This window comes from Lepidochelys kempii, chromosome 10 (assembly GCF_965140285.1).
Source record: "Lepidochelys kempii isolate rLepKem1 chromosome 10, rLepKem1.hap1, whole genome shotgun sequence".
NCBI classification, from domain to species: domain Eukaryota; kingdom Metazoa; phylum Chordata; order Testudines; family Cheloniidae; genus Lepidochelys; species Lepidochelys kempii.
The window spans coordinates 36,531,145-36,558,012 of NC_136389.1; the positions used below are offsets into that span (position 1 = coordinate 36,531,145).

At 46.7% G+C, this 26,868-nt stretch overlaps 1 protein-coding gene across 1 annotated transcript in view; it reads left to right on the plus strand.

Annotated features, from left to right (window-relative positions):
* Positions 1–26,868, plus strand: part of LOC140918455 (ankyrin repeat and fibronectin type-III domain-containing protein 1) — a 574,998-nt gene that overhangs the window by 81,193 nt on the left and 466,937 nt on the right. The window contains exon 3 of the mRNA XM_073362896.1: positions 14,128–14,270. Coding sequence (XP_073218997.1) covers positions 14,170–14,270 — 101 coding nt within the window. The 5' untranslated portion in view covers positions 14,128–14,169. The remainder of the gene's footprint in view (positions 1–14,127; positions 14,271–26,868) is intronic.

A 26,868-nucleotide genomic window follows, 5' to 3' on the forward strand; every position in this document is an offset into this window, starting at 1 on the left:
CCCTGTGGAAGTCAAAACAAGATAATTGTGTCTGTCTCCTGGTGCTCTGCAGTCTCTTATCAGAACATGGTGGTGAAGCAAGAAATGGAGAGAAAAATTAGCAGAACAATAAAGATACTAGGATGGTGGTGGCTGCTGGGTCAAGGCAGCGTATGACTCTTCCACAGCTGTGTTGATGAAGTGGGGCCAGCAGTGGTGCTGTCAGTATCTCTAGCTCTGCAAACAGAGTGACGTTTTAAAGCAGACACTGATCTGGTCCTACCTGTGCTTTGCTCAGGTAGCAAGGAGGGTATGGGTGGGCGGTGAGACACAGGTGTGTGGGATTCCCTCTGCAGTCTCTGGCACTGCAATCCCTTCTTCTCCACATAGATGCAAGCACATTGTTTGTGCCCCACCTGCAGATGGTTCTGTTGGTTTGGCAAAGATACTGTGATGGGGCGGCTGCTCCTCACTGGCAGAAAAGGGTTGAATAGAGCGTTAGGGAGGCTGCACCAAATGCTTGCTTCATGTACACCCCGGTGGTGTTTGTGGACAAAGAGTTTCTTGATGCTTTTTTTATCCTGTTTGCCTATGGGCAAGAGAACTACTTGCTGACATACTGGAGTCTTGCGTGTAGACCAGCTGTCTGCATAGGCAGAGCACAGTTGTCACTAATTGCTTTTGTTACCCAAATGTTTGCTGTCTAATTTTTCTCTTTAGATTCTTGAGTTAGAGAACTAATTGTTGTCCTCAGCTGAGTATTAATAATTGTGAATGTAAGTTGCAATAGAAACACTCAGCGCTCTGGATGGGTGCTTATCTTTGGAGATGAATGTTCTTTTGGTTAAGGCAGTAGAATAAGACTGGAGGTCCTGGGTTCAATCATTGGCTCTGCCATAGATTTTGTTGGCCAGACTTGGGCAAGTCTTCCCTATGTGTAAAATGGGTATGATGTTAGTTTGTCTCCCACCCTTTGTTCATCCATTTAAAGGATAGCTCTTCAGGGCAGGGTCTTCTGATGTGTATGTCCAATGCTTAGCACACGGGTCCCAGGTCTCAATTATGGCCTGTAGGCTCCATTGCAGCCATTATTAATAATCACCATACATAAAAAAAATACAAATTTTTCTTTCTTCTCCATCACCTGCCACAGAGGGTGCAGGAAAATAATTAAAAATAAAAATTGTCCCATACTGAAAGACTAGCTATTTTATTTTGAACGTACAACCAAATGGGGAGCTGACCTGTTAAGGTTGCATGCGTGTGTTTTCCAGGAGGAAGCTTCCATGTCTCTTCTCTTTCCTTCCATCGCGCTCCTTGTTCCAGCAAGCGCTGCTGAGAATGGAGCACACGCTGAAGTTTGAATGAACTCTGAAATACATGTGTGTTCCTGTTGGGATGCATTACATATAGAGGGAGCAACTGAAAATGGATGATTTTCAACTTGTTCAAATAGGCATTATCAGTGATCTTCCCTTGTTCTACTTGCTGATGTTGATGTTCATTCCATGTACCCATTGCCCAGCTCTGTTGTCCGTGTGCCGAGGAGTCAGAGTAAGCTGTAAACCCCCTCTTGTAGACGCGGAGGGCACATCACCATGGCTGACAACTAGAAGTGGCATAAACTGAACTGCTCCCTGTGTAGGAGGAGGGAACACCCCTTCCCATGAGCTATTAATTTAATTCCTCCCTGCGCTGCTTCTCTTAGTCCTGCAGAGATGCTGATGACTGGGGAGTTTGGGGAGCTTTTGCTTCACTTATTCCTGAACTTCACATTGAGGCTCTGAATGACTCCTCTGGTGGGACCAGAATTCCCTCCCTTCTCTTTGCATTTCGACATACAAGGCTGGGCCCTGACCTGAAGACTGTTCCAGACATGTCCCTGGCTCTGGGTTTCCTCCTGGCTCTGTATTGTAGGCTAACTATGCTTACTCCTAACTCTTTGAGCAGGGGGTTGGACTAGGTCCTGAGGTCCCTTCCAACCCTGATATTCTATGATTCTATGATTCTTCTCCCCATGCCACTACCCACCTCGCTGTGTCTCTTTCTTCTCTTCCGTGGCTCATTCCAGGCAGGGTGAGCTGGGACTTGTGCTGTTCTGCAGAGGACATCGCTACATCTGCAATGTAGGCGGGCCTGCAGGTGAGTGGATCAGGGACAGCTCCTGCTGCGGTATGCATGTGCACTGGAGCCTGGTGGAATGCAAAGTGTGTTCTCCGTCTCAACGTTCCTCTTTCCTTTTCTCTGGGAGTGAAATTAGGACATCTTGCTTTTTAGTGTCATGACAGGGATTGATGGGGAGGGAAGGGACATTTACTGAGTTCTGTCAATCTTATTAAAATATTTTGCATGGATTGTGTGATGTCAGTCTCTAGTAGACCAAGATCTGGCTGAGGATATCAGTGCTGCCGCTACTGATAGCTAATAGAGATTCTCTCTCCCAGCCATTAATGATCAGTTCACCTCTAACGGGATGCGTCCTCTACAAACCAGCGGTTCTCCAACTTTAAAGTGTATGTCACAGTTACAGAGCTAGCTGCCCCTCTCTGACCTCTGAGTGCATCCCCTCAGGTCTCAGGCCTTTCACCTTCACCTGTCCTGGGGCAGGTACCTGTGCTTCTCCCACTCATGGACCATGGACAGGGCCCTGGGTTAGAGCCCTCAGTGAATTGCCCTGCTTATTACCCCTATGTGTCTAACACGGCTCGGGTACGTGTGGTTTTTTCCCTTTCCCAGCTTGTGACCAGGGGTAAATACAGTGATTCAAAGCAAGCTTCTCAAATCAAAGAAGTGTGCAACTTTAATGGTAGGAACAAAGGACAACGTAAGCGAAATGGGTTTTTAAATCAAAAGTTCTATACCCATGTCTCATTTTTACCTACGCCCACCTCCCCCCACCTTGTATAGGAAGTCTAGGAAGGTCTGGCTTCTTAAGACCTCAAGCAGGTGTCTCTTTCTGTGTGTGTGTCAGTCTGTTCCCTGCCAACAGCTCCCAAACAACTACCTCCTCTCTGGACAGAGGAGACTTTAAACTGTTCATTGTCCTTTTGATCTGTTGGTTCCCAGCGCAGACCAAACAAGCTGTGTAACTTGGCTGGAGCCAAGGAGGTAGGTGGAATCTTCCCAGATAATAGCTCAGGAATGCTTCTCAATCCCCCCTGAGGTATCTAGTCTGGACCCATTGTCTTTTCTTCTTCCTTGTTTTTCTAATGGCCTGCTATTAAACTAAACTAGTGTATGCATGTAATAAGCATCCTAATTACCAGGTCACATACAGTGTTCATAAATTGTAACAGAGCAGCTCCATATTCTTTGCAGTGTGGATCACATCATCTTGAAATACATTCTCATGGATGTCTCCCCATCCATTCCCCATTTTCTAGCATCACCCCTTTCCCAACTGTGAGCACATGGCCCCACCTCCTCTCCCATTTGTCATTGCCTGACTCCACTTGCTCTGCCCTTTGTCATTGTCCCTCCTATATGCAACTGTATAGCATCCCCGTGGCAACTACATCAGTGGCTTACATGGATAAATGAGAGTAGGGAAAATTTCAATGTCTAGCTGTGGAGGAGAATCAGCACCATGTAGTCAGCCAACTCTCTGTGGACCACATGTGACCCTCTGCTCTACACAGATAGCCATTAATGCAGTTCAGATCTGTCTGTCTCAAATCTCGGATGGAAAGTTCTGCCCCTTGCCAATTTCTGCCAGACGTTCTGAGACAGGACCATTGCAATAGTTTGGGCTACTCCTTTTATGTTGCCTTATTTGTAAGTTTTCAGTTGAATGCTGTAGCAGCAAATGAATATCTTTCATCACCTCCTCCTGTGATAGTGTTGATTGCGTGGCAAACACTGTAGATAAGTCTATAAAATGGTTTTGGGGATTAATACAAAACCACATACAAAAAATTCTCACCTGGGACTCAGATTATCCATATTTGGTCTCTGGCCAAAGGAGAATATGTTTTTTCTTTGAAGACAATTCCTGTGGTCATTTATGAGCTGTTTGTCCTGATACACACTTTCCCTACTTTTTTTTTTAAAGGCCATATGTTTTCACACAGAGAACTCAAAATGGCTAGTTTAAGTTTGACTCTTGCACACACATAATTTTCATTGACCAAATTTAAAAGAAATTGGATAAAAATTAACAAGGTTATGAGTGATTCAAAGTGGTGACCAGGCCATATCCAGTGGAAAATATCCCCTAACTTGAGAATTTGTATAACTGACCCTGACTGGGCGATCGGTGGGGTTTGAACTTCTTGCCATTAGTGCTAAAAGCATCAGCTTCGACAGTTGAAGTAATTGTTAGGTCACAGCTGTACTAGACTCTAACCTCTTCATGTTAAGCAGCCACTAGGAGGAGATGAAGACACAGGCTCCCCATTACAATTGCATTTCTTCAAGGATGCATTGTCCTCGTGCACACATTTTCAAGAGTGTATGGACATCTGAATTAATGGAAAAAGCCCCTGACTTGTAGTGCTGACCCAGATCTATGGGCATTCTGACAAGGAGCTGAGCAGGAACCAATGGACAGGAGTGTCCCTTTAGCATGGGACTGTATGAGCACTTCAACACAGATTGTTGCTGTAGACAGAACTATTGTGACATTTGTTGTGGGTTTCGGGGAAGAGGTTAGCGTGAATTTGAATTCTGGCTCTTGTCCCACCAGCGTTTATTGTCCGATTGAACGGCTTGGTGAAGTGACAGTCTATAAGGGCAGATAAAATTATCTCCTTCCAAGAGCTGTTGGTGCACTAATGACATGTTGCATCTCAACGTTCATTGAGGGAAATGTCCCTCTTGCTTTCTGTTGGTGGAACAACAGATAACATGGGATTTTTGATTCACAAGGTGAGTCCTCAAATCTACAAGATCCATGTGTCTGAGATGTGAAGTAGGGGAGGTGAGTGGCACAAAATTGTTCTATCTGTCTTGACTCCAGCACCAGTGGAAACGATAGCTCTGAGTGCTGTGTCTGGAATATTTCACAACAGACCTACATCTGGTGTTTCTCTGGAAGTGCTGAAATGTGTTACTGGTATTAGTGGGGAAGAAGCATCTGCCCAGTTTATTGCTTAAATGCTATGTGTAGAAATCAAGGTGTAGCTCCTCTTCCTCTGAGCAAGAAGTCAATTTGAGTGTCCCAGTGATTGAGGAAGGCTTACAGAGTAAAATATGTGTTGTTTTTGGGTTTGGATTTGTTGTTGTTGTTGTTTTTTGTCTGATTGGGAAAGGAACTCAGGTGACAGAGCTGGGAACTGACAGGCTCTCCTAAAACTGGTATAATAGTTCTGACTACATCTGTGCACAGATACCATAACGATGGGCATGAAGAGCTGGGTGGTGATGATTGGTATTATGAGGTTGAACTCAATGTTTATAAAGTGGTTTGAGTCCCTCTGGTGGAGGATGCTAGAAAAGTGCAAAGCAATACTTTTGGTTTGTTTATACCCAAATCTGTATCTCTATATAACTTCTGCCTTCCAATCAGGATTGGCAGCCAGGCCAGTTCCCTGGAACTGTGCTCACCTGGCTGGTTAGATGGGTGGATGACTGGCAGGATTTAAAAGCTAGAGGAGAGGCTGAGGGAGGAGGTGGTAGCCGCCACCCTCAGAGTTACAGAGTTGAAGGCCTGGAGGGGTCACCGGCCCTCCAGTCTGACCATCTACATATCATAGGCTACCAACACTACGCAGCACCCACACACTGAACCCAACAACCAAAATTAGGACAAATCTCCGCAGTCCACAGGAGACTTGACTATTATGTGTCACAGGCAGAGAATAGGAGGGACCGATGTGCACCAGTATTTGAGGCCCCCGCAATAGCAGCAAAATTATTAAGCCAGATAAACCCAGTTAATCCTGGCAGGTGACCTGCACCCACATGCTGAAGAGGAAGACGAAAACCCTCGAAGGTCACTGCTAATCCTGAGCATGTAAGCAAGAATGAGTCAGCCAAGCACGTGAGAGAGAGAACACTCAGTGCCCCCTCAAAGCCTACCCACCCCTCATAATGCCCCATCTGCAGATGTGGCCATCCCTGATGCTTCAGAGGAAGGAGCGCAAACACTGCTGTGATCAGTGTTTTTCCCAGGAATTGAAATTAGGGGGGGGTGTTCAAATTTACGGGGGTGGGAGGTGGGGTGCATTCAGGGCCGATGATGGGTGAGACTGTGTGAGGGTGAAGGTGGGCTGTATGGCACCATAGTCAAAACTGAAAAATGTTTTATAACCATTTTATTAGATTTAACTCATGTTTTAAAATCATTACACAACTTAAAGTTGGCTACTTCTATGAAGCACTACATCTACATTCTTCTTGGTTTCTTGTTATAATTTTTGCACAACTCTGTTAATGAACTTCTTGAATGCAACGCGTTCATCTTTGGTGGCTTCTCATGTGTCCGGTACTTCCATTCCTTCAGTTGATATGTTCATTATTTCATTCACATGATCAGGCAGAAGGTGACTTCTTTCAGAACACAAAATTCTATTCAATGATGAAAAAGAACATTCAGCTGTAGCTTTTGTGTCTGGGAGTAGCAAGAGATGAATTCCTACTTCTTTCATCCTAGGAAACATAGCATAAAGATCAGGTCGAGCCACTAGTGATGATAAAAAAGAAGTTGAAGTCAAATCTTCATTCATTCGTCATATGATATTCCACTCTGTGTTCAAATTCTCTATTCTGTCCTGAGCACATGGCAGCCCCATTGCTGGTAGTGCCTCACTCCACTCAACTGTCAGTGTTTTATAGGACAAGGATGTGTAAAAGCTACGGAGAGGTTGAGTAGAATCTAGAAGTCGCTGTTGTAGATTTTTAAGAATCAAGTCTGTGTACTTTTTCAGTTGTCTTAACAAACACTTCTTGTCCTCTTCACTTAAGGATTCAATATAAATGCCTTCATTAGTCAACTTCTGGACTGAAGTCTTTGCTTCTTCCAGTACTTTTTCAATGGATAGCTGTCTGATTGATCCAAATGTAGCTTCTATTGCTGGACAAAGATCTACTACTGTTGCAGCAGTTGCCTGGATGGCATTGTTTAATGACTCAAGTGGGTTCAACAGTAGACTTACAAGAGAAAGAATGGCAATAGTCTTCTCTGAATGTAGTAGCAAAAGTAATCCACCAGCCTCACTACTTAGATCCATCCCATCTTGGTAGATACTTTCCAAAGTCAGTAATAATGGGTGGAATAATTTTAAGACAACAGCCAGGGATCGCTCATGAGAAAGCCAGAGGGTTTTCCCAGGTTGGACTAATTTGAACTTCAGTCCCAGTGTATCTTCTATACTTTCCAAGATACTCAGTCTTTTTGGACTCTTGCTGAAAAAAGAATATAATGAAGACATTAAATTTATAGCTTTTTAAATGTCTTTTGAAGAGTCTGCAGCTTGTACTAGATCTAGTTGGAGTAGATGGCCTCTGCAGTGTGTATAGGAGAGATTAGGGTTACACTTTTCTCTGAGCAAAGCTTGTACTCCACCATGTCTTCCAGAGAAGTTTGCAGCTCCATCAAATGCACAAGCAGCCATCTGTTTGGGGTCCAATTGAAAAGCATTTAACTCTTCTAAGATGTGGGTTGTCACAGATGCAGCCGATGTGTCTTCTATAACTTGAATATCTAGAAATGCATCTACTGGCCTACCACTGACATCAAGATAATGTACACAATGACTTAAAACCTGATGCCCATTTGCATCGGTGCATTCATCATCCATGTAGGCAAATTTTTTGAATGTGGTGAGAGAGGTCTTCACTTTTTCAACTGTTGAGTCTTTCACTGTTGCACCATATGCGTCTAGCCAGTCAGTTGAGTTTCTTGCAGAAAGATAGTGAGCATTTGCTGGTCTTGTTTGGAACAAGTGTTCAACTTCAGGATGAACAAGTGACAATGCCCTTAACATTGGCCTCCAGTTTGTAGTGTGTGATATCTCTTGCCTAAATAGAAAGTATGATGCCACAGCCATGTTTGTTCGCATGAACTGTGTTGTTTCTCCAGCATTCTTAACAGCCTCATTAACACTCACCGGTTTTGTCCTTGGTCAGTGGAGACTCAGAGTTCAGAGGTGCTTTCACATGAGTTCACCTCCCAGGTCGGGGGCAAGAAGGTACCATGCTCGTTCCTCCAGCTGCTCACTGTTCACTCTGACCCCTGTTGTTCATTGTGCCACTGTTCACTCCATCGATCTGTTGCCAATGGCCCTGTGCCATTTTATCTTCTGCTGCCACCTACCACTGTGACCTCTGCGAGTTGGTCTCTTGAGGTTCCACCCAGCTCTATGATTTCAGCTGAGGTCTCAGTGGGGGAACCTAGCTGCTAGTGCAGACTGGGGCGTGTCTTCCACAGAAACACTATCCCACAGCAGGTCTAAGCACTTACACCTGATTATCAGTGATTTCAGCTGTAGTGATCACCTAACAAAACAAAAGACTATCTATGGAGACTAATCAGCTCTGTCTTTAAACAGAGGAGAGGGGCAGATCAAATAATATTTGTGACTCAGGCAGACCATCAAGAAAAACACCTGTTCCCACCCTCTCTCTTGATATTCTCAATCAGCAGAGGCTAAGTACAGTTCTACTGCCTTTTACTCATACAATAAGAATAACAACATTTCATCTTCATCCCCCCTTCCCCCCTCGCATTCAAGTGATTTGTAACCCAACCCCAGCCAAAATCTATCACTTGGGCAACACAGCTCTGTGTGCTGGATACCTAGGTAGATTAGGTGTGAATGTAAATACAGTCTGGTCCTGAAGCCTTTCCCCCCAGCCCCCAGCTCATCACTAGCTGTCAGGGAGAGCTCATTTAGACTTTGCTTACAAATCAAAATTTGAAATGATTAGGTTGGCCAACATCACCGAAGTGAATGCACTGACTTGGTCATAAAAACAGAAGCTGTATAAGGAAGCTAGTCTATGTTCAGACTTCAAATCTATTATACTTTTTCAGATACAAGAATTTTATCGTACACTTTATATGCTTTTAAAGTGTGTATTAATGTTTCAATTTCAATTCAAATTTCCAAACAATCACTGCATGTGACTAGTTCACAAAACTGGGGGGGGAGGAGGGGGGTTGGGCAATCCCTGGTTGTGATGTACATCACTATGGGCAGGTTATGGGCAGGAGGTTGTGGGAGTGAGACTGAGAAGTTAGATTAGGGAGCGGGGTTTCGGGGACAATAGGAGGGGAGTACAATTTTGCCCCAGAGAGGCATTCCTCAACCCCAGCCCCTTATCTGAAACTTGTTCCTTTGACAAATATCACTTGAGGAGCTCCTCAAAGCTTGTCAGTACACACTCCTGATCAAGGAGTTGGGAGAAATTGCCTGGGAGTGTCATCACAAAGTGGAGAAGCTTAGACAAGCTGCTAATGTTAATAAGCAGCCCCAGGCTGATGTAATTGTCTCCTAAAATACCTGCAGTGGGTAATCTGTAGGGCACTTAAACAGTCTTGGAGAAGGGGACTTTTTTCTCTTGAGAACAAGCTGACAGGAAGCTGAATATGTTGCTTTCAGGTGACCTGGTGAAGGGTGCGGGAAGTTCAGGAATTTTTTGTTTCTTTATAATATTGGTGGAGAAAAGCCCTTTTTAAAATAAACTTATCTTCAACCCTGGACACATCAGGCCTGATTTTTCTTGGATTTTTTGCTGGAGAACTAGGGAGATTGTGACCTCATGACCTCAGAACAGACTAAAACCAGAGCTATTGAGAGGAAGGGATTTTTAGTCAGACCAACTGAAACTCTTTGGATCAAATTACAAACCCCTTACTCACATTGATGAGCAGTTATTCACCTAAGTAGTCCATTGACTTCAATGGGACTGCTTATGTGGGGACCCACTTCCCAGAGTGAGTGAAGTTATCTCAATCTGTCTGTTCTTTTCGTGGTCTCTTTTCTTTATAAACTCTTTAACTCTAATCCCGGAGAAACAGGTGGGGAGAAAAGCTTTCTTTGTGAAAGATCCACCAGCTCTGGTCCTTCATGTGCAGGCTCAGAATACTCCCACTTCACTTTTCTGGACCTCCAGCAAAACGAGGCAAGAGAGAGCTTGTAATTCCGGACATATTAAAGCAGAGGTGGGCAAACTACAGCTCGGGGGCCACATCTGGCCTGCGGGACCCTCCTACCTGGCCCCTGAGCTCCTGCCCCGGGAGGCTAGCCCCTGTCCCACCCCCTCCCGTCCCCCCTCCCCCGCAGCCTCAGCTTGCTCCGCTGCTGGCGCAATGCTCTAGCGGCAGAGCTGTGAGCTCCTGGGGCAGCCCGGCCTGAGCCGGTGCTCTGTGCTGCGTGGTGGCGGCAGCCACCAGTGCTCCAGGTAGCGCGGTAAGGGGGCAGGGAGCTGGGGGGGGGGGGGTTGGATAGAGGGCAGGGGAGTTCAGGGTGGTGGTCAGAGGATGGGGGTGTGGATAGGGGTCGGGGCAGGAACAGGGGGTTGAATGGAGGCAGGGGTCCCAGGGGGGCAGTCGGGGACAGGGAGAAGGGGTGGTTGGATGGGGCAGGGTTCCTGGGGGGGGCCATCAGGGAACAGGGGGGGTTGGATGGGGCAGGAGTCCGGGGGGGATAGGAGGTGGGGGCTGGACCACGACCCCCTCCTCTAACTGGCCCTCCATAGAATTTCCAAAACCCGATGCGGCCCTCAGGCCAAAAAGTTTGCCTGCTCCTGTATTAACTCTTTCCAGCCTTCTGGGTATTAATAATAGGTAGTTGAAAAAGCCCCAAACGGGCATACATCCAATTTTTCTTCCTTTGCAGGTCACTTTTATGGTAAATTACAAAGCATAAACAGCTACTCTGCACACTTCAGTTTCTTCCACTTGATTTATCCAAGCAGTTACTGCCTGGGTAGTGTTCTGAAAAATTTGTCCAGCCCTTAAGGATGGTCCTATTAGCTGTATGATGAATAATATTTCCCTGGCATTTTTCTCCCTGTTAGATATATTGACCTGAGTCTGAAATATTTGGCCAGGTCTGTGACTTCTAAATCACTAATGGAAAGAAAGGGGTGCTGTTACTGCAGTTAGCAGGTGGAGACCTAAAGACAGTTCTGTCTTCTGCAGTTTTCCAGAGGAAACTATTTGGCTGAACCTTTGTGAAGAATGTGTTTCGAGCAACAGAAAAGGTTCTCTAACCCAAACCCATAGTCAGAGTGGGAAAGAAGATAATGGAGTGTTTGCAAGAAATGTATTTCTCTTTCATCCTGTGCATTCACAAAAGTGCTACAGAGAAGTCCTGGCTAAAATAAACTAAGAATAGATTCTGGCAGAGAAAGCATGGCTGACTGAGCAATCCAGACAACTTTTGGTGGCACTTGTGCCAAGCCCTAATGGGGCAAATGTGTCATTTGTATTGTAGGTCACCGACTCTGTTGTGGGTCTTCAAGGAATGTACATATTGGCCTTGGTCAGATGCTGGAGTTTACAGAACAGTCACACTGGAATTAGAGAGTTCCTTCCCAGCTGTCCTTCAATAGTCTATATTCCAGTAGTGCTAAAAGACATACAACCTCCTCTTAGAGAGCTACAGTTTGGTAAGAGACAACAGAAACAGGCAGTAGAATGACATTGTGCATGCTTTGATGTGGAAGCAGACAGCTGAAGGTGAAGCACTTGGAGAAGAAAGCCGTGAAGATGAAGAGAACAATATTGTGATATGGCAGAAGAAGCAATTCCATGAAACACTGCCTTGATCTTGTGGTAATGATGGATGCCTGTAGTTACAGCTGTTATCCCATATGGAGCAAAGGCTTTGTCTATGCTAGCCTTTTTGTCCTAGAACTCCCTGATTCACCACTGGTGTGACTCCAGCAGGGATAGCAGTGGTTGGAGCAGTACTATAGAAATGATAGCCACTGGAATTTTTAACCAATATATCACCTAATGTGCACAGTGTGCAGGGTTAGATGACACAGTGGCCAAAATGCTGGTGCTTTGTGTAGCGCTCTCACTGTTGCAACTGCTGGTGGGAAATCTTAGAAAAGAAATGTTTGGTGTAGAGGCCTCAGAGATTCCTACCTTCCATTTGGCCTTGTAAAGTGGAAATTCTCTTCCCAGTTTAATCCTGCAGATACTTGCAGTTCTTCGGAGCCAGTGTACAATCTCCCTTTGTCCTTTCCAAAGGATAGAAATCCCTGAGCTATCAGAGAAGGATATTCCTTCACAGGCAAAGCAGGGCCTGATGCACATGCCTCATAAACTGAGGCAGAGCATAATAGACCCAAAAAAAAAATCTATTTCGATGGAGGGGATTTGCAAGATCTTCAGTGCATGTGTGAAGCATGTAGAGTCTCTCCAGATTCAGCATCTTTCAGCAGTAGGGCATTCCAAACTGAGGGCCCATCACAGTATTGCCTGGTTATATTCCTTGAAGAGCTTGTTCCTTGTTTCTTTGAGAAGCAGTTACTTCTGCTGGAGGCATAAGTCACATTTCTCTCCTGACGTCATGCTCTCCTGACTCCCTTGTGGTGGTCTTACTGTTTTTATTACTGTATCCCACAGTTCATACCTGATTGCTTTCCATTAGTGACAGATTGGCAGATATAGCTATGAAAGAGACTTCTATTCTGTTAATTTCTTTTCCCAATAGGGTAAGCAATTTATCAGTTCACTCTCAATGGATTGTCTTTCTCTGTGTGGGTTAGAGGTAGTTCAGAAGTCTGCTTTGGATAGTGGGTAGAACATCTCATCCAGGCCAGTTACCGCCAGATGAGTTCTTCCCCAAACTGTGTAACAATAAGTAAACTCACAGAGCCAAGTTCTGCCTCTGTACATGGGGCTGCTACTGCAGTTAAAGCGTGCCCAGGATTAGGCACAGAAGAGTAAAAAGATGCTGGCCCTTATGTGTAATGAAAAGAGTTCTGCTAATGGCTGGTGCTTCTCTTACAGAATTTTTAAAAAAAATCTAATCTTTCTATAACTTCTTTTCAATTCTACAGAATTATTCCAGTAGAGAATTATATCCCTGTTGCAGACATCTATTTGACTAAAAAACAACTATTGGTTTTTAGAAATTTCAATAAAAGGTTCTGGGTTTCATTGTGTGTGTACGTTCTGTTTGATTTTTGCACAAGCGTTAATAATCTGTCCTGAGTTAATTCTGTTTTGTTGGAGTGGCATGAGAGTGTGGGCAGGGATATGAGAGAGATGTTACTTCAGGGAATAGGGAGGGGGGAAATAAATTAACAGATAAGATGTTTTCCTTTCTCCTATTGTTCAAGTGGCAGTACTGTAGCTTTTGGGATTCAGGTTTCCCCTTTGTTTCATGTCTAATGTGCTAGCCTTCTGCCAGTGTACACATGAATACTGTTGCAATGAGTAGGCTTGGGAGAATTCATTTTTTATTTTTTTCATTTTGACTGATAACATCGATGTTTATTTTAAAGCAGTTTTAAAAGCAATTTTTAAGCAATTATCGGTGGAAATATTTTTTCGTCAGTTTGTGTGTATGGTAAAATCAACATTTATGTACTGATAAAAATCGAATCTTTCAAAGCCTAATAATGACAAAGTGTATGCACTGTGGGTGCGGTGTGTCAAGTCATGTAGACCTATTACAGTCAGTTTAAAGAACAAATGAGGTCCACAAGAGGCAGGACAGAAAGGAATCTGAATGTACATGTAGATGTCTTTCCAATCCTACTGTCCTACACACAGTTAATTTACTGTAATTCATTAGTTTATGAGGGTGATTGACACTCATCTATAAATGTCTTGTATCCAGTGCTATCTCTGCATATTCTCCACAGGTAACAAGCAAACACCTAGCTTGAAGGATTGTATATATCTCTACAGTAGCATACTCATGTATGCAAACTTGAAGCTGCTGAGCCTCAGAGCATGGGCGGCTCCTTGCTTTATATGGAAATAGAGAAGGGAGCATTTATTGTGGGGTGGTAGGTTTGGATAAATATTCCCAGTATTCTTGGTCCTGTTTCTCCCTGTTTCGTTGCATGCAGTTCTGCCCTTTCAGGCCCCTGGCAGGCAAGGGCTGAGTGCTACAGGGGGCATTCCAAGAAGAGACGTGACAGGGTGTGTCAGTGGGAGGTTCTTGGCCACGTGCTGAAGACCTGCACATGCTGACTTTTTCTTGCTAAGGGGGCTGTTTCCTTCTTTTTCCTTTGCAGTGGTGAAGTGTGTCTAGCTATGGTGAAGCTTGGGTCTGCGTCATGGCCCATGATATTGCTGCCCTCAAGAACCTGGTTCCAATTTCTGTGGAGTCTGTGAATCCAGACCCTGAGGAGCGGGGAAGTACGTACCTTGTAGAAAGGTGAGTTAGGGCCATTTATTCCTTCAGTATTCTCTCTCTTCCCGCCGCTGACACACGGGGAGCTCTCGGCCAGATTGCTGAGAGCAATAGCAAGTTGTTAAGCAGCTTCCCTCTGACATGATATAAATCATGTCGTTCCTTTCAGGTGAGTGTTACATGGGGGAGAAAACAGAAGCAGGGCTTTATCCTACAGAGGCTTGTCCTCGTGCTTCATGCCAAACGAGAACAAATGGGAGTATTGGATCTCTGTGCGCTTCTGGGAGTACATCTCTGAACGTAGGTTTTGCTTTCTGTTGGAAGATACAATGGTTGTGGTGAGTGAGTTTCCAGGCACATCCATTCAGACTCAGAAAGGTGGAATTGTGAAATCCTTGCTGATCTTAAACATAAAAAAGAAGCTTACAAGAAGTGGAAGATTGGACAGATGACTGAGGAGGAGTATGAAAATATTGCTCAGGCATGCAGGAGCGAAATCAGGAAGGCCAAATCACCCTTGGAGTTGCAGCTAGCAAGGGATGTTAAGAGTAACAAGAAGGGTTTCTTCAGGTATGTTAGCAACAAGAAGAAGGTCAAGGAAAGTGTGGGCCCCTTACTGAATGAGGGAGGCAACCTCGTGACAGAGGATGTGGAAAAGGCTATGTACTCAATGCTTTTTTTGCCTCTGTCTTCACGAACAAGGTCAGCTCCCAGACTACTGCACTGGGCAGCACAGTATGGGGAGGTGGTGACCAGCCCTCTGCGGAGAAAGAAGTGGTTCAGGACTATTTAGAAAAGCTGGACGAGCACAAGTCCATGGGGCCGGATGCACTGCATCCGAGTGTGCTAAAGGAGCTGGCTGATGTGATTGCAGAGCCATTTGCCATTATCTTTGAAAAGTCATGGTGATTGGGGTAGGTCCCGGTCAACTGGAAAAAGGTTAATGTAATGCCCATCTTTAAAAAAGGGAAGGAGGAGGATCCGGGGAATTACAGGCCAGTCAGCCTCACCTCAGTCCCTGGAAAAATCATGGAGCAGGTCCTCAAAGAATCAATTGTGAAGCACTTAGAGGAGAGGAAAGTGATCAGGAACAGTCAGCATGGATTCACCAAGGGCAAGTCATGCCTGACTAACCTAATTGCCTTCTATGATGAGATAACTGGTTCTGTGGATGAGGGGAAAGCAGTGGACGTGTTGTTCCTGGACTTTAGCAAAACTTTTGATATGGTCTCCCACAGTATTCTTGCCAGCAAGTTAAAGAAGTATGGGCTGGATGACTGGACTATAAGGTGGATAGAAAGCTGGCTAGATCATCGGGCTCAATGGGTAGTGACCAATGGCTCCAGGGCTAGTTGGTATCAAGCGGCATGCCCCAAGGGTTGGTCCTGGGGCCGGTTTTGTTCAATATCTTCATTAATGATCTGAGGATGGCGTGGATTGCACCCTCATCAAGTTTGTGGATGACACTAAACTGGGAGGAGTGGTAGACACACTGGAAGATAGGGATAGGGTACAGTGGGACCTACACAAATTAGAGGATTGGGCCAAAAGAAATCTTATGAGGTTCAACAAGGACAAGTGCAGAGTCCTGCACTTAGGACGGAAGAATCCCATGCACCGCTACAAACTAGGGACCGAGTGGCTAGGCAGCAGTTCTGCAGAAAAGACCTAGGGGTTACAGTGGACGAGAAGCTGGTTATGAGTCAACAGTGTGCCCTTGTTACCAAGAAGGTTAACGGCATTTTGGGCTGTATAAGTAGGAGCATTGCCAGCAGATCGAGAGATGTGATCATTCCCCTTTATTCGGCATTGGTGAGGCCTCATCTGGAGTACTGTATCCAGTTTTGGGCCCCACACTTCAAGAAGGATGTGGATAAATTGGAGAGAGTCCAGCGAAGGTCAACAAAAATGATTAGGATGCTGGAGCACATGATTTATGAGGAGAGGCTGACGGAACGGGGATTATTTAGTCTGCGGAAGAGAAGAATGAGGGGGGATTTGATAACTGCTTTCAACTACCTGAAAGGGGGTTCCAAAGAGGATGGATCTAGACTGTTCTCAATGGTACCAGATGACAGAACGAGGAGTAATGGTCTCAAGTTGCAGTGGGGGAGGTTTAGGTTGGATATTAGGAAAAACTTTTTCACTAGGAGGGTGGTGAAACACTGGAATGCGTTACCTAGGGAGGTGGTGGAATCCCCTTCCTTAGAGGTTTTTAAGGTCAGGCTTGACAAAGCCCTGGCTGGGATGATTTAACTGGGAATTGGTCCTGCTTTGAGCAGGGGGTTGGACTAGATGACCTCCTGAGGTCCCTTCCAACCCTGATATTCTATGATGCTATGAATTGGCTCTCTGCAGATAAAGTTGTTCTTGTTTAAGTGCTTGCTCATTTTGATTCCATTCTAGGTTTGTGCGCGCCCATGTGTGCGGATGTCGGAGACTTTTGCCTTAGCGGCATCTCTAGGGCCGGCTGTGGCACTGTTTGGGGTGCTGCCAGCCCTACGCCCTCTCAGTTCCTTTTTACCACCCATGGTGGTCAGTTGGAGTGCCTTTTTCCCTTGCTTTGGAAGTGGCCAGCGGTTTTTCTTCTGTCTCAGCCATGCACTTCTAGCTGTAAATAGTTTAACCCTTGTTTGTTAGTTGTTAAGTAGCTGTTAAGTGTTTGTTAGATAGTGTCCCAGTGGGATGTTGCCCCAGCGGGGCATGCCCGGGTCCCCAGGTTTGAAGCTGTGCTACACGTAACAGGCCTGTGCCTGTTAGTGACCCACATGATAGTTTTCTGAGCTGTCTCGGGGAATCCCACATAAAGGAGCACTGTCGCATCTGTAAAAACTTTCATCCTCGGACTCAGAGGGAGCGCGACATATGTCTCAGGGCCCTCCTGATGGAGACTGCCTGCTCCCAGCTTCAGAACCGGAGTGGCATGATGTGGCTCCTAGTGTTACCTAGCGCTTCTACTTCAATGCGGAGTGCACCTCCGGCACCAGGTTCCTCCCGGCACTGATCCACGTTGCTGGTGCCGAAGAAGAAACTTAAGAAGATGGCATCAAGCAAGCCCGACTAGGGGGCTCCAGGCAAAGGACCCTGTGCAGGCCTTATGCCCACTCTGGACCTGCAGAAGGGCTCGGTTCTGGGGAGTTCCTCCCCCTGAAAGGACCCACCACCGACTCTGGGGAGCAGTAAAGGGCCCAATCCGACGGCACAGTCGACACTCTCCCAGCTCCTGGCACCAGGAGAGCAGAGAGCACCCCTGCTGCAGATGGCACCATGCAGGGCTATGGGTCCCCGAGATGGCAAGCCCATCGGCAAGGCCTTGCATAAGACAAGTGAGTGCCACTGGTCTCCAGAGCCAAGACAGAGCCCTGGGTCACCACATTCTTGGTCTCTGCATTGGCCCAACTTGCTGTTACGAGTCTTCAGCCCCCAGGGTTTTCACAAAACGAGTGGTGCTGGTAGCGGCTTAACTGAAACATCAAGGAGTCCAGTCGACGACTGGCTTATCAAGGGCAGGTCTCTGGGGCAGGTGCACAGGAGCCTCGTTCTGGTGGGATCCACCTGCAGCGACCTGGGCCTGTTAATAAACAAAGAAAAGTTCTTGTTAATGCCAGTTCAATGCATACGATTAATCGGAGTGGTCCTCGACTCCATGCGGGCCAGGGTCTTCCTTCTGGAAGTGCGTTTTCAGGCCATGTCAAGTTTAAGCTCCCACATAAAGAGCCATCCGCTCATGACAGCCCACATGTGCTTGTGACTGATGGGCCAAATGGCCGCATGCACATACTTCAGCTGTGCCCATCTTCATCTGCAGCCTCTGCAAGTGTGGCTAGCCTTGGTCTATACCCCCAGCAGGCACCCCTTGGACCAAGTGGTCACAGTGCTGAAACACATCTTCCTGTCTCTGGATTGGTGGCGGGATCCCAGGTTGGTGCTGCAGGGAGTCCCCTTCGCGATCCCATCTCCGTCGCAGACCCTGGTCTCGGACGTGTCGGATCTGGGCTGGGGAGCCCATCTGGGTGAGTTCAACACCCAGGGCTGCTAGCTCCTTAATGATCTCACCCTTCATATCAACATCAGCAAGCTCAAAGCAGTTCGCCTGGCCTGACAGGTCTTTTTGCTGCACCTGAAACTTAAGATAGTGCAAGTCCTCACAGACAGTACCGCTGTGATGGATTACATCAACAGGCAGGGTGGCACCAGGTCTTCAGCCCTTTGTCGGGAAGCGCTCAGCCTCTGGGACTTCTGTGTGCGGCATGCCGTTCATCTGGTAGCCACCCATCTGCCCGGAACCAAGAACATCCTGGCAGTTCGCCTCAGCAGGACCTTCTCGTCTCACCATGAATGGTCGCTCCATCTGGAACTGGTCAGCCTAATCTTCCGCAGGTGGGGGCTCCCCAGGTGGACCTGTTTGCGTCCCGGCAGAACAGAAAGTGCCACGCATTGTGTTCTCTCAGGGCAGGGACAAGGGCTCCCTCTCGGATGCGCTGCTTTATGCCTTCCTATTGATTCCATTAATCCACAGGGTCCTGCTCAACTTTAAGCAAGACACAGCAACAATCATCCTCATAGCCCCAGCATGGCCTTGTCAACACTGGTTCGACACACTGCTGAGTCTTTTGGCAGCCACCCCGCTGCAGCTGCCTCTTTGACTGGCAGCCACCTCTGCTGCATTGGAACCTGGTGGCGCTGCATTTGACAGCCTGGCTGCTGCGTGGCAGAGTGGGGACGAATGGCGGTGTTCCACTGGTGTCCAGCAGGTTCTGCAGGGTAGCAGGAAACCCTCCACCAGGGCCACCGACATGGCGAAGTGGAAGTAGTTCATGCGTTGGGCCTCGGATCATCATATTCATGCAGAAGAGGCCCCACTGCAAGGCATCCTGGACTATTTGCTGCATATTAAGTTCCAAGGCCTGTCGCTATCTTTGGTCAAGGTACACCCGGTGGCCATTTTGGCATTCCACTCTCCGTTCCAAGGCAGATTGGTCTTTGCCCATCCGTTGAGGGCATGGTTCCTGAAAGTTCTGGAGTGCCATTACCTGCGTGTCCGGGACCTGGTTCCCCCTTGGGACCTGAATCTTGTGCTGTGAAGGTTCATAGGTCCCCACTTCGAGCCCTTGGCTTCCTGCTCCCGCCCTGTCACAACTTTAAAGTCTATTATCTCAGGCTCCTCCGGGGCTGGAAGCAAGTGCAGGGTTCTGGGGGGAACTGAGAATCCTGGGAAACTCCCCTCTCTAGTTGTACAAAGCTCCTTTGGCTAGCTCTGTGGAAACATGAAATATTGAATTTAAAGTATGTCCTTTCCTGTCAACAAAAGCTGTCAGTAGCTTTTGGCTGAATCTTGCCCATCCTGGAATGTTAGAATATGTCCCTGGAGCAATGCACTGGTGTAAAAACCAGTTGAGGCAGTCCTAGGCACATGATAAGTTCATTTATCATACAGATGTCAGCTCCACATATCTGGCTTTGTGTGTGTAATAAGCATGTACATATGTACACATAAAGCATGTGTATGTAATTAAAATACATATGCTTTTAAAAAACATACAGGCTTTTGTAATCATGTCACGTGCTCATGATGGTTAGTTAATAAGTCTGATAAGGTCTATGATTAACGAGCCCAAAGGGAGAGGTGGTAGCAGTCCATTTTTGGCTTACAATCCAAATACGAATGTTGGTCCCCATTGTTCTGGGTCGTGTCTGGTCATGTGACCTAATAGTGAAGGTGATAAAACTGGTTTGTCTGTGTTGGCAAGGCTGGGATGTGCTAATATTGCCTTTGTCTCTTACCTGGTCAGCAGGAGAGCTGCAGATGGGCTGGAGTGGGGAGCCTTTCAGTAGATGGATTGTTGTGCTTCAATTCTGTCTTGTTCACGCAGATCAGCAATATGTGTTTGCTGTCCACCAGCCAAACGAGCTGTTTCTGTAATCTCTCTGGAGTTGCAGTCATGAGCTGCTCCTGACTTTCAAATATTCAGCCTCCTGTGCTGTTTGAGTCCCCTAAGAGCTGTCCTAGTTAGAGCAAAGTTTGGGACTGTGATAATCCCATGGCAAAAGCCATTGTGGTGATTCTCTTGCTCGTATGTCTCTGTGTATGTGCATCCTTTAAATATTCATCCAGGGGAATAAGTGCAGACAATCTAGCCAGGAGGTACCACAGTCCAGCACATTGGTCTTTAATTGTACGTGGCTCTGGACTCGCAGACAAGCCTGGACCACCTAGAGTCACTCTGCCCCAGAAAGGCAGGCCTCTGCCAAATGAACGAAGGGGGCATCCCTCTGCATTTAGATGACGGAGAAAAACTGATACGTATGCATGAGTAGATCTGCCAGGTTTTATCCAGCAAAGTGCAGTGGTAGAGTCATACCTCAAGGGTCTTATCATTCTGCAGTCTGGCTTCATTTCTGTTTCAGGGTGACACTTGGATTTTAAAAGCTAAATAGTTGGCTTCTCACAGGGACTCAATCTCCCTCTGTCCCCTTGTCACCCCCTTATATGTAGAGCCCTGTTCTACTTCGGGATGAATAGCTTCATGGAAATCACTGGGAATGGATAGATTGTGTCCTGCAATGGAGGAATCAGGCCCATGCTAGGCACTTGTCGTTGCAGTGCCTCAGCATCTCCCCAGAGTCACTGCCTGGAGGACTGGTTTCCTGGGTGGATGCAAGCCCTGTCCGAAGGGGAAGGGAGATATTGTAGTCGTGTTGTTGAGGAAGTGGGGCACACTTTGGTTCAGCCCAGAGGAAGAGTTTAATGAAACAATGAGATTCTTTCCAAAGGCAAGAATTCAGAGAATTCCTGACCAGAAGACAAGAATGAAAGTACATTCACCGTGCGGCCTGCTGTGTCTGTTACTACCAATCACATGCTTCTACCCAATTACATCCCCTCCAGTGCTGGGCTAGGTATTGATGGCAATGGTGGTCAGTCAACGGGTCACCTCTTCAGTGTGGGCATGAGCCAGGTGCTCCTTCCTATGCACAGCATCTAGCATGCTGGGGAAAAAAGGCCGACGTGTGGACAAAAGGAAGGAACAGCTTCCAGAGGCAGAAGTCTGGAGTTGACAGGAACTCTTAGCAGAGGATTCTCTTCCATTCAGGTTCTTATACTAGGCTCCTGACCGTGGTGTCTGAGTGTCTATGGAATAGATGTTGTGTAGCCATCCTGTAGAAAGGCCCCGAAGCATCACCAGAGCTCCATAACCCTTTTAGGTGCTGGCGACGTGGATATTTCAGCTATCTGCTTTTATCCAGAGATGGCAAATCTTAGGTGCACCTCTCTCCTGCTGATGGCTTATTTCTAAAAGTCAGTGGGGGTGGAGGGGGCTGACTCAATACCACCCCTCATTTTCTCCCTCTGTTGCTGGAGGTGGGGTCAGCGGCCGTGAGGGTGGACAGAGCTGTGCAGCAGATGTTGTGGTACAGCCTCGCTCAGTGTGCAGCTTGCTGAATGTGAGTGGGATGTAGCGGGAGATGGGGGCAGATGGAGTGGCAGAGGGGTGCTGAATCACAGAGGGGGAATAGAGAGGAGGGGGGAAAACCGGGGTGGTGGGGAGAGGGAGAATGTGTGTTTGTGTGTGTACCCTAGCTATGGCCCTTGTTCCTGACATTGGTGTTTGTATGAGGACACAGCTTTGAACACAAGAGGGTGCTGCTGCACTCTCCTAACCTGAACAGTAATGAGTGAAAAGAGCAGGTTCTTGAGACGAATTCCTGTAATGCGAGAGGGAGGAACGAGCTCTCTGCTTTGCAGCAGGATTTTTGTTCCTGGCCCGCGACACAGGCGGTTACGAGAACCAGCACCTCTCTGGCTGGAGATGTCCACACGGCTCGGAGAACTGGCTCTCTCACTCCAGAGCTGACTGGGCAGCCCTGGCACACACTCCCCCAGTCTCAGCAGTGAGTGTCTCTGCAACAACCCTACCCTCACTCCATGCTAGTTTCTGCCTCCTTTCTCCCCAATGTTGGGTGTTGCTCCTGAAGTGGACCAGCTTGTCTTTCAGGCAGAGGCCCTATTCCTTGACTAGCTTGATCACAACTATTGTTACTTCCTGTCTTGTGAGCCGTGGGGACGGAATTCAGCTTTTGGCTCTGGGGAGTACAAGTCGGGGGATGTGCCTACAGCTCACTGGCTCATGCTTTGTCTGGGTGAGCAAAGAAGCCCGCTCAGCTGACCCCTCCATCTCCCGCCCTCCCACTCCTGGCTGAGACATTTGGCTACCACATGTTGGTGGATTTTTATGTTTGACAAATAACTTGGGCTGCTGCACATGCTGGCTGGCCAGTCCCACCCTGTCATGGCTTTTGTGGCCTGAGAACACGCTGCCAGGGCAGCAGCTCTTATTATCTTGGCTCAGGGGATTTCCCCAGCTGTCAAGAGCAATTCTGCTTCTTGCTGGTTTTGCCATGAAATGTGGACTCTACCTGTAGAGACAATTGGGTAATACAAGGCTTCAGGGAGATGGCTAGGCTCTTCTCCACTTCCTTTAACTTGATTCTCACCTCCTGTAGGTTTTTATGCTTGAATATCATTCTTACCCTTCAGGGCCCCAACACGCTCTTATTGCCGATTCCTCTCCAAAAGTCATCTTTCTTTTCTGATTTGCCTCTTATTTAGACTGATAACCATTTTAGTGATTTTTGTTTTTGAAAATGGATTATTCCATAGGGAGAAGATTTATGAGCTTATAAAAACATAAGCAAGATGGACAGATCAGAGGGAGAGCATCTGCTGTGGGACTTTTGGGGATGGCTTATTGTCCCTGAGACCTGTTCTCCTTTAGTAGAGCATGTGCACGTTTTGGAAATCCCAGTTCCTCTCCTCTGACCCAGGGATGCTTAGTGATGAGGGAGCATGCTGCCACCTGACAGGTTCTAGAGAAAGTATGGGAGCTGAATTTGCTCACCAGGGCTGTGAAGTATAATGATATTATGCCCTTTCCTGCATTGTCTGCCCCCCTGGATTACAGAACTGGATAGAAAAGAAAACCAAAAGGCTGCAGTTAAGAAATCGAAGGGACCAAACTGGGAAGCATGTGGTGAATAGAAATGTTGCCAGCCACTCTCCTCCCTGCTTTGGAAAATAATAGATTGGTTTGTGAAATGATTTGTTCACATAAAAGTCATAGGCAGGGTTTCTCCTTGTCAGTAGCCAGGTGGTAGCAGTGGGGTTTCTGAGGGCAGGTCTACACTGCAGCTGAGAGCCTCCCCTCCTAGGATCGCATTTGCCTTTTTCAAGGCTGCAGGGGTGAATGCAGCCGAGGCTCTGCAACACCCACGAGGGGGGTCTCACCCTCTGGTGGGCAGGACCTGAGACCCTTTTCCCCTGGGGCCTTCCATGTGACCCTTGGACACATTCTGGCAATCCGATTTTGCGTCATAACCCACAGGTTAAGAAACCCTGCTTTAGCTTAAATAGCTCTTTCCCTTCCCTGATGTTTTCCCTGTGAGGTATTTATAGACAGTAATCATATCCCCTCTCAGCCTTCATTTTGCTAGGCAAATTCTTAGTGTCCTCTTGTAAGACAGGCTCTCCATTCCCCTCCTTATGCTAGTAGCTCTCCTCTGCACCTGTTCCAGTTTGAATTAATCTTTCATGAATACGGTGACCAGAGTTCTACACAGTTGCAGGTGAGATCTTACCAGTGCCTTGTACAATGGCATTAATATTTCTCTATCTCTATTGGAAATACCTTGCTTCAGACATCCCGAGATTGCATTTGCCTCTTTCAAGGCTGCATCATGTTGGTGGCTCTCTCAATCACAGGATAAAAATACTCTAGGTCTTTCTCCTCTTCTGTTGTTTCCAGCTGATGAACCCACAGCATATAGCAGAAATTCTGGTTGTTAGTCCATAAGTGCATGACATTGCCCTTTGTACTGTTAAATTTCATCCCATGTCTATGATTCTAGTCCTCAAGATGGTCCACGTCTTTCTTTATGATATTCTCTGTATTAACAATGCCTCCAAACTTTGTGTCATCAGCAAATTTCATTAGCACACTCCTACTTTTTGCGCCAAGGTTATGAATGAAAACATTAAATAAAATTGCTCCCAAGACACATCCTTGAGGAACTCCACTAGTAACTGCCCTCCAGCCTGATATTTCTCCTTTCAGTACGACCTGTTGTCTCCCCTTTAGCTAGTTGCTTGCTCACTTTACAATCCCCTCTCTTCTCCGGTTTAACCAATAACTTCCCCATGACAAATGGTTTACTGAAGTCCAGATAGATTAGATCCACTGCATTTCTGTCACCCTATGAAAGAAAGATGTTCGGTTGGCCTGGCATGATCTACCTTTGGCAAACCCATGTTGCATTTTATCCCATTTTCTGTTTACCCCTATGTCTTTAATTATTTCTTTCTTCAAAATTGTTCGAAAGCTGTACTTGCTATTGAGGTCTGACTAAGAGGTCTGTAGTTTGCCTGGATCACTCTTCATCGTTTTCCCCTTTCACATATATAGGTACTATATATTTGATAGATTTATTAAAAATCTTTGTGACTGGACTTGCAATCTCATGTGCCAGTTCTTCAGTATTCTGGGATGGAGGTTATCTAGTCTCCCTGATTTGAGTGTTCTCAGCTCTTGGAGTTTTGCTTCCAACGAAGATGTGGTGATATTCATCTCTATATGCTCGTTCCCATTAGCCATCCTTCTTTTTCCCCATGTTCCATGTTATTATCCATACTGAAAACTAAGGCAAAGTATTCATTTAGTTTATGGGCCATTACCTAGATGATCCTTAATCTTGACTGTATCTTCGCAGCATTGCAGCCCCACTTCTTCTCTTCTTGTTCTTATTTTAAACTAAACTAGGTTTAAACTAGGTTTAGCTTTAAACTAGGTTCACCGGGGGAAGGAGACCAAAGCCCTGAGGTAAGTGGGAAAGCGGGATACCGGGAGGAAGCACAGGCAGGAATGTCTGTGAGGGGAGGGCTCCTGCCTCATACTGGCAATGAGGGGCGATCAACAGGTTATCTCAAGTGCTTATATACAAATGCACAAAGCCTTGGAAACAAGCAGGGAGAACTGGAGGTCCTGGTGATGTCAAGGAACTATGACGTGATCGGAATAACAGAGACTTGGTGGGATAACTCACATGACTGGAGTACTGTCATGGATGGTTATAAACTGTTCAGGAAGGACAGGCAGGGCAGAAAAGGTGGGGGAGTAGCCCTGTATGTAAGGGAGCAGTATGACTGCTCAGAGCTCCAGTACGAAACTGCAGAAAAACCTGAGTGTCTCTGGATTAAGTTTAGAAGTGTGTGCAACAAGAGTGATGTAGTGGTGGGAGTCTGCTATAGACCACCGGACCAGGGGGATGAGGTAGATGAGGCTTTCTTCCGGCAGCTCACGGAAGCTACTAGATCGCATGCCCTGATTCTCATGGGTGACTTTAATTTTCCTGATATCTGCTGGGAGAGCAATACAGCGGCACATAGACAATCCAGGAAGTTTTTGGAAAGCGTAGGGGACAATTTCCTGGCGCAAGTGCTAGAGGAGCCAACTGGGGGGGGTGCTTTTCTTGACCTGCTGCTCACAAACCGGGTAGAATTAGTGGGGGAAGCAAAAGTGGATGGGAATCTGGGAGGCAGTGACCATGAGTTGGTTGAGTTCAGGATCCTGACGCAGGGAAGAAAGGTAAGCAGCAGGATACGGACCCTGGACTTCAGGAAAGCAGACTTCGACTCCCTCAGGGAACGGATGGCCAGGATCCCCTGGGGGACTAACTTGAAGGGGAAAGGAGTCCAGGAGAGCTGGCTGTATTTCAAGGAATCCCTGTTGAGGTTACAGGGACAAACCATCCCGATGAGTCGAAAGAATAGTAAATATGGCAGGCGACCAGCTTGGCTTAATGGTGAAATCCTAGCAGATCTTAAACATAAAAAAGAAGCTTACAAGAAGTGGAAGGTTGGACATATGACCAGGGAAGAGTATAAAAATATTGCTCGGGCATGTAGGAATGTTATCAGGAGGGCCAAATCGCACCTGGAGCTGCAGCTAGCCAGAGATGTCAAGAGTAACAAGAAGGGTTTCTTCAGGTATGTTGGCAACAAGAAGAAAGCCAAGGAATGTGTGGGCCCCTTACTGAATGAGGGAGGCAACCTAGTGACAGAGGATGTGGAAAAAGCTAATGTACTCAATGCTTTTTTTGCCTCTGTTTTCACTAACAAGGTCAGCTCCCAGACTGCTGCGCTGGGCATCACAAAATGGGGAAGAGATGGCCAGCCCTCTGTGGAGATAGAGGTGGTTAGGGACTATTTAGAAAAGCTGGACGTGCACAAGTCCATGGGGCCGGACGAGTTGCATCCGAGAGTGCTAAAGGAATTGGCGGCTGTGATTGCAGAGCCATTGGCCATTATCTTTGAAAACTCGTGGCGAACCGGGGAAGTCCCGGATGACTGGAAAAAGGCTAATGTAGTGCCAATCTTTAAAAAAGGGAAGAAGGAGGATCCTGGGAACTTCAGGCCAGTCAGCCTCACTTCAGTCCCCAGAAAAATCATGGAGCAGGTCCTCAAAGAATCAATCCTGAAGCACTTGCATGAGAGGAAAGTGATCAGGAACATCCACCATGGATTCACCAAGGGAAGGTCATGCCTGACTAATCTAATCGCCTTTTATGA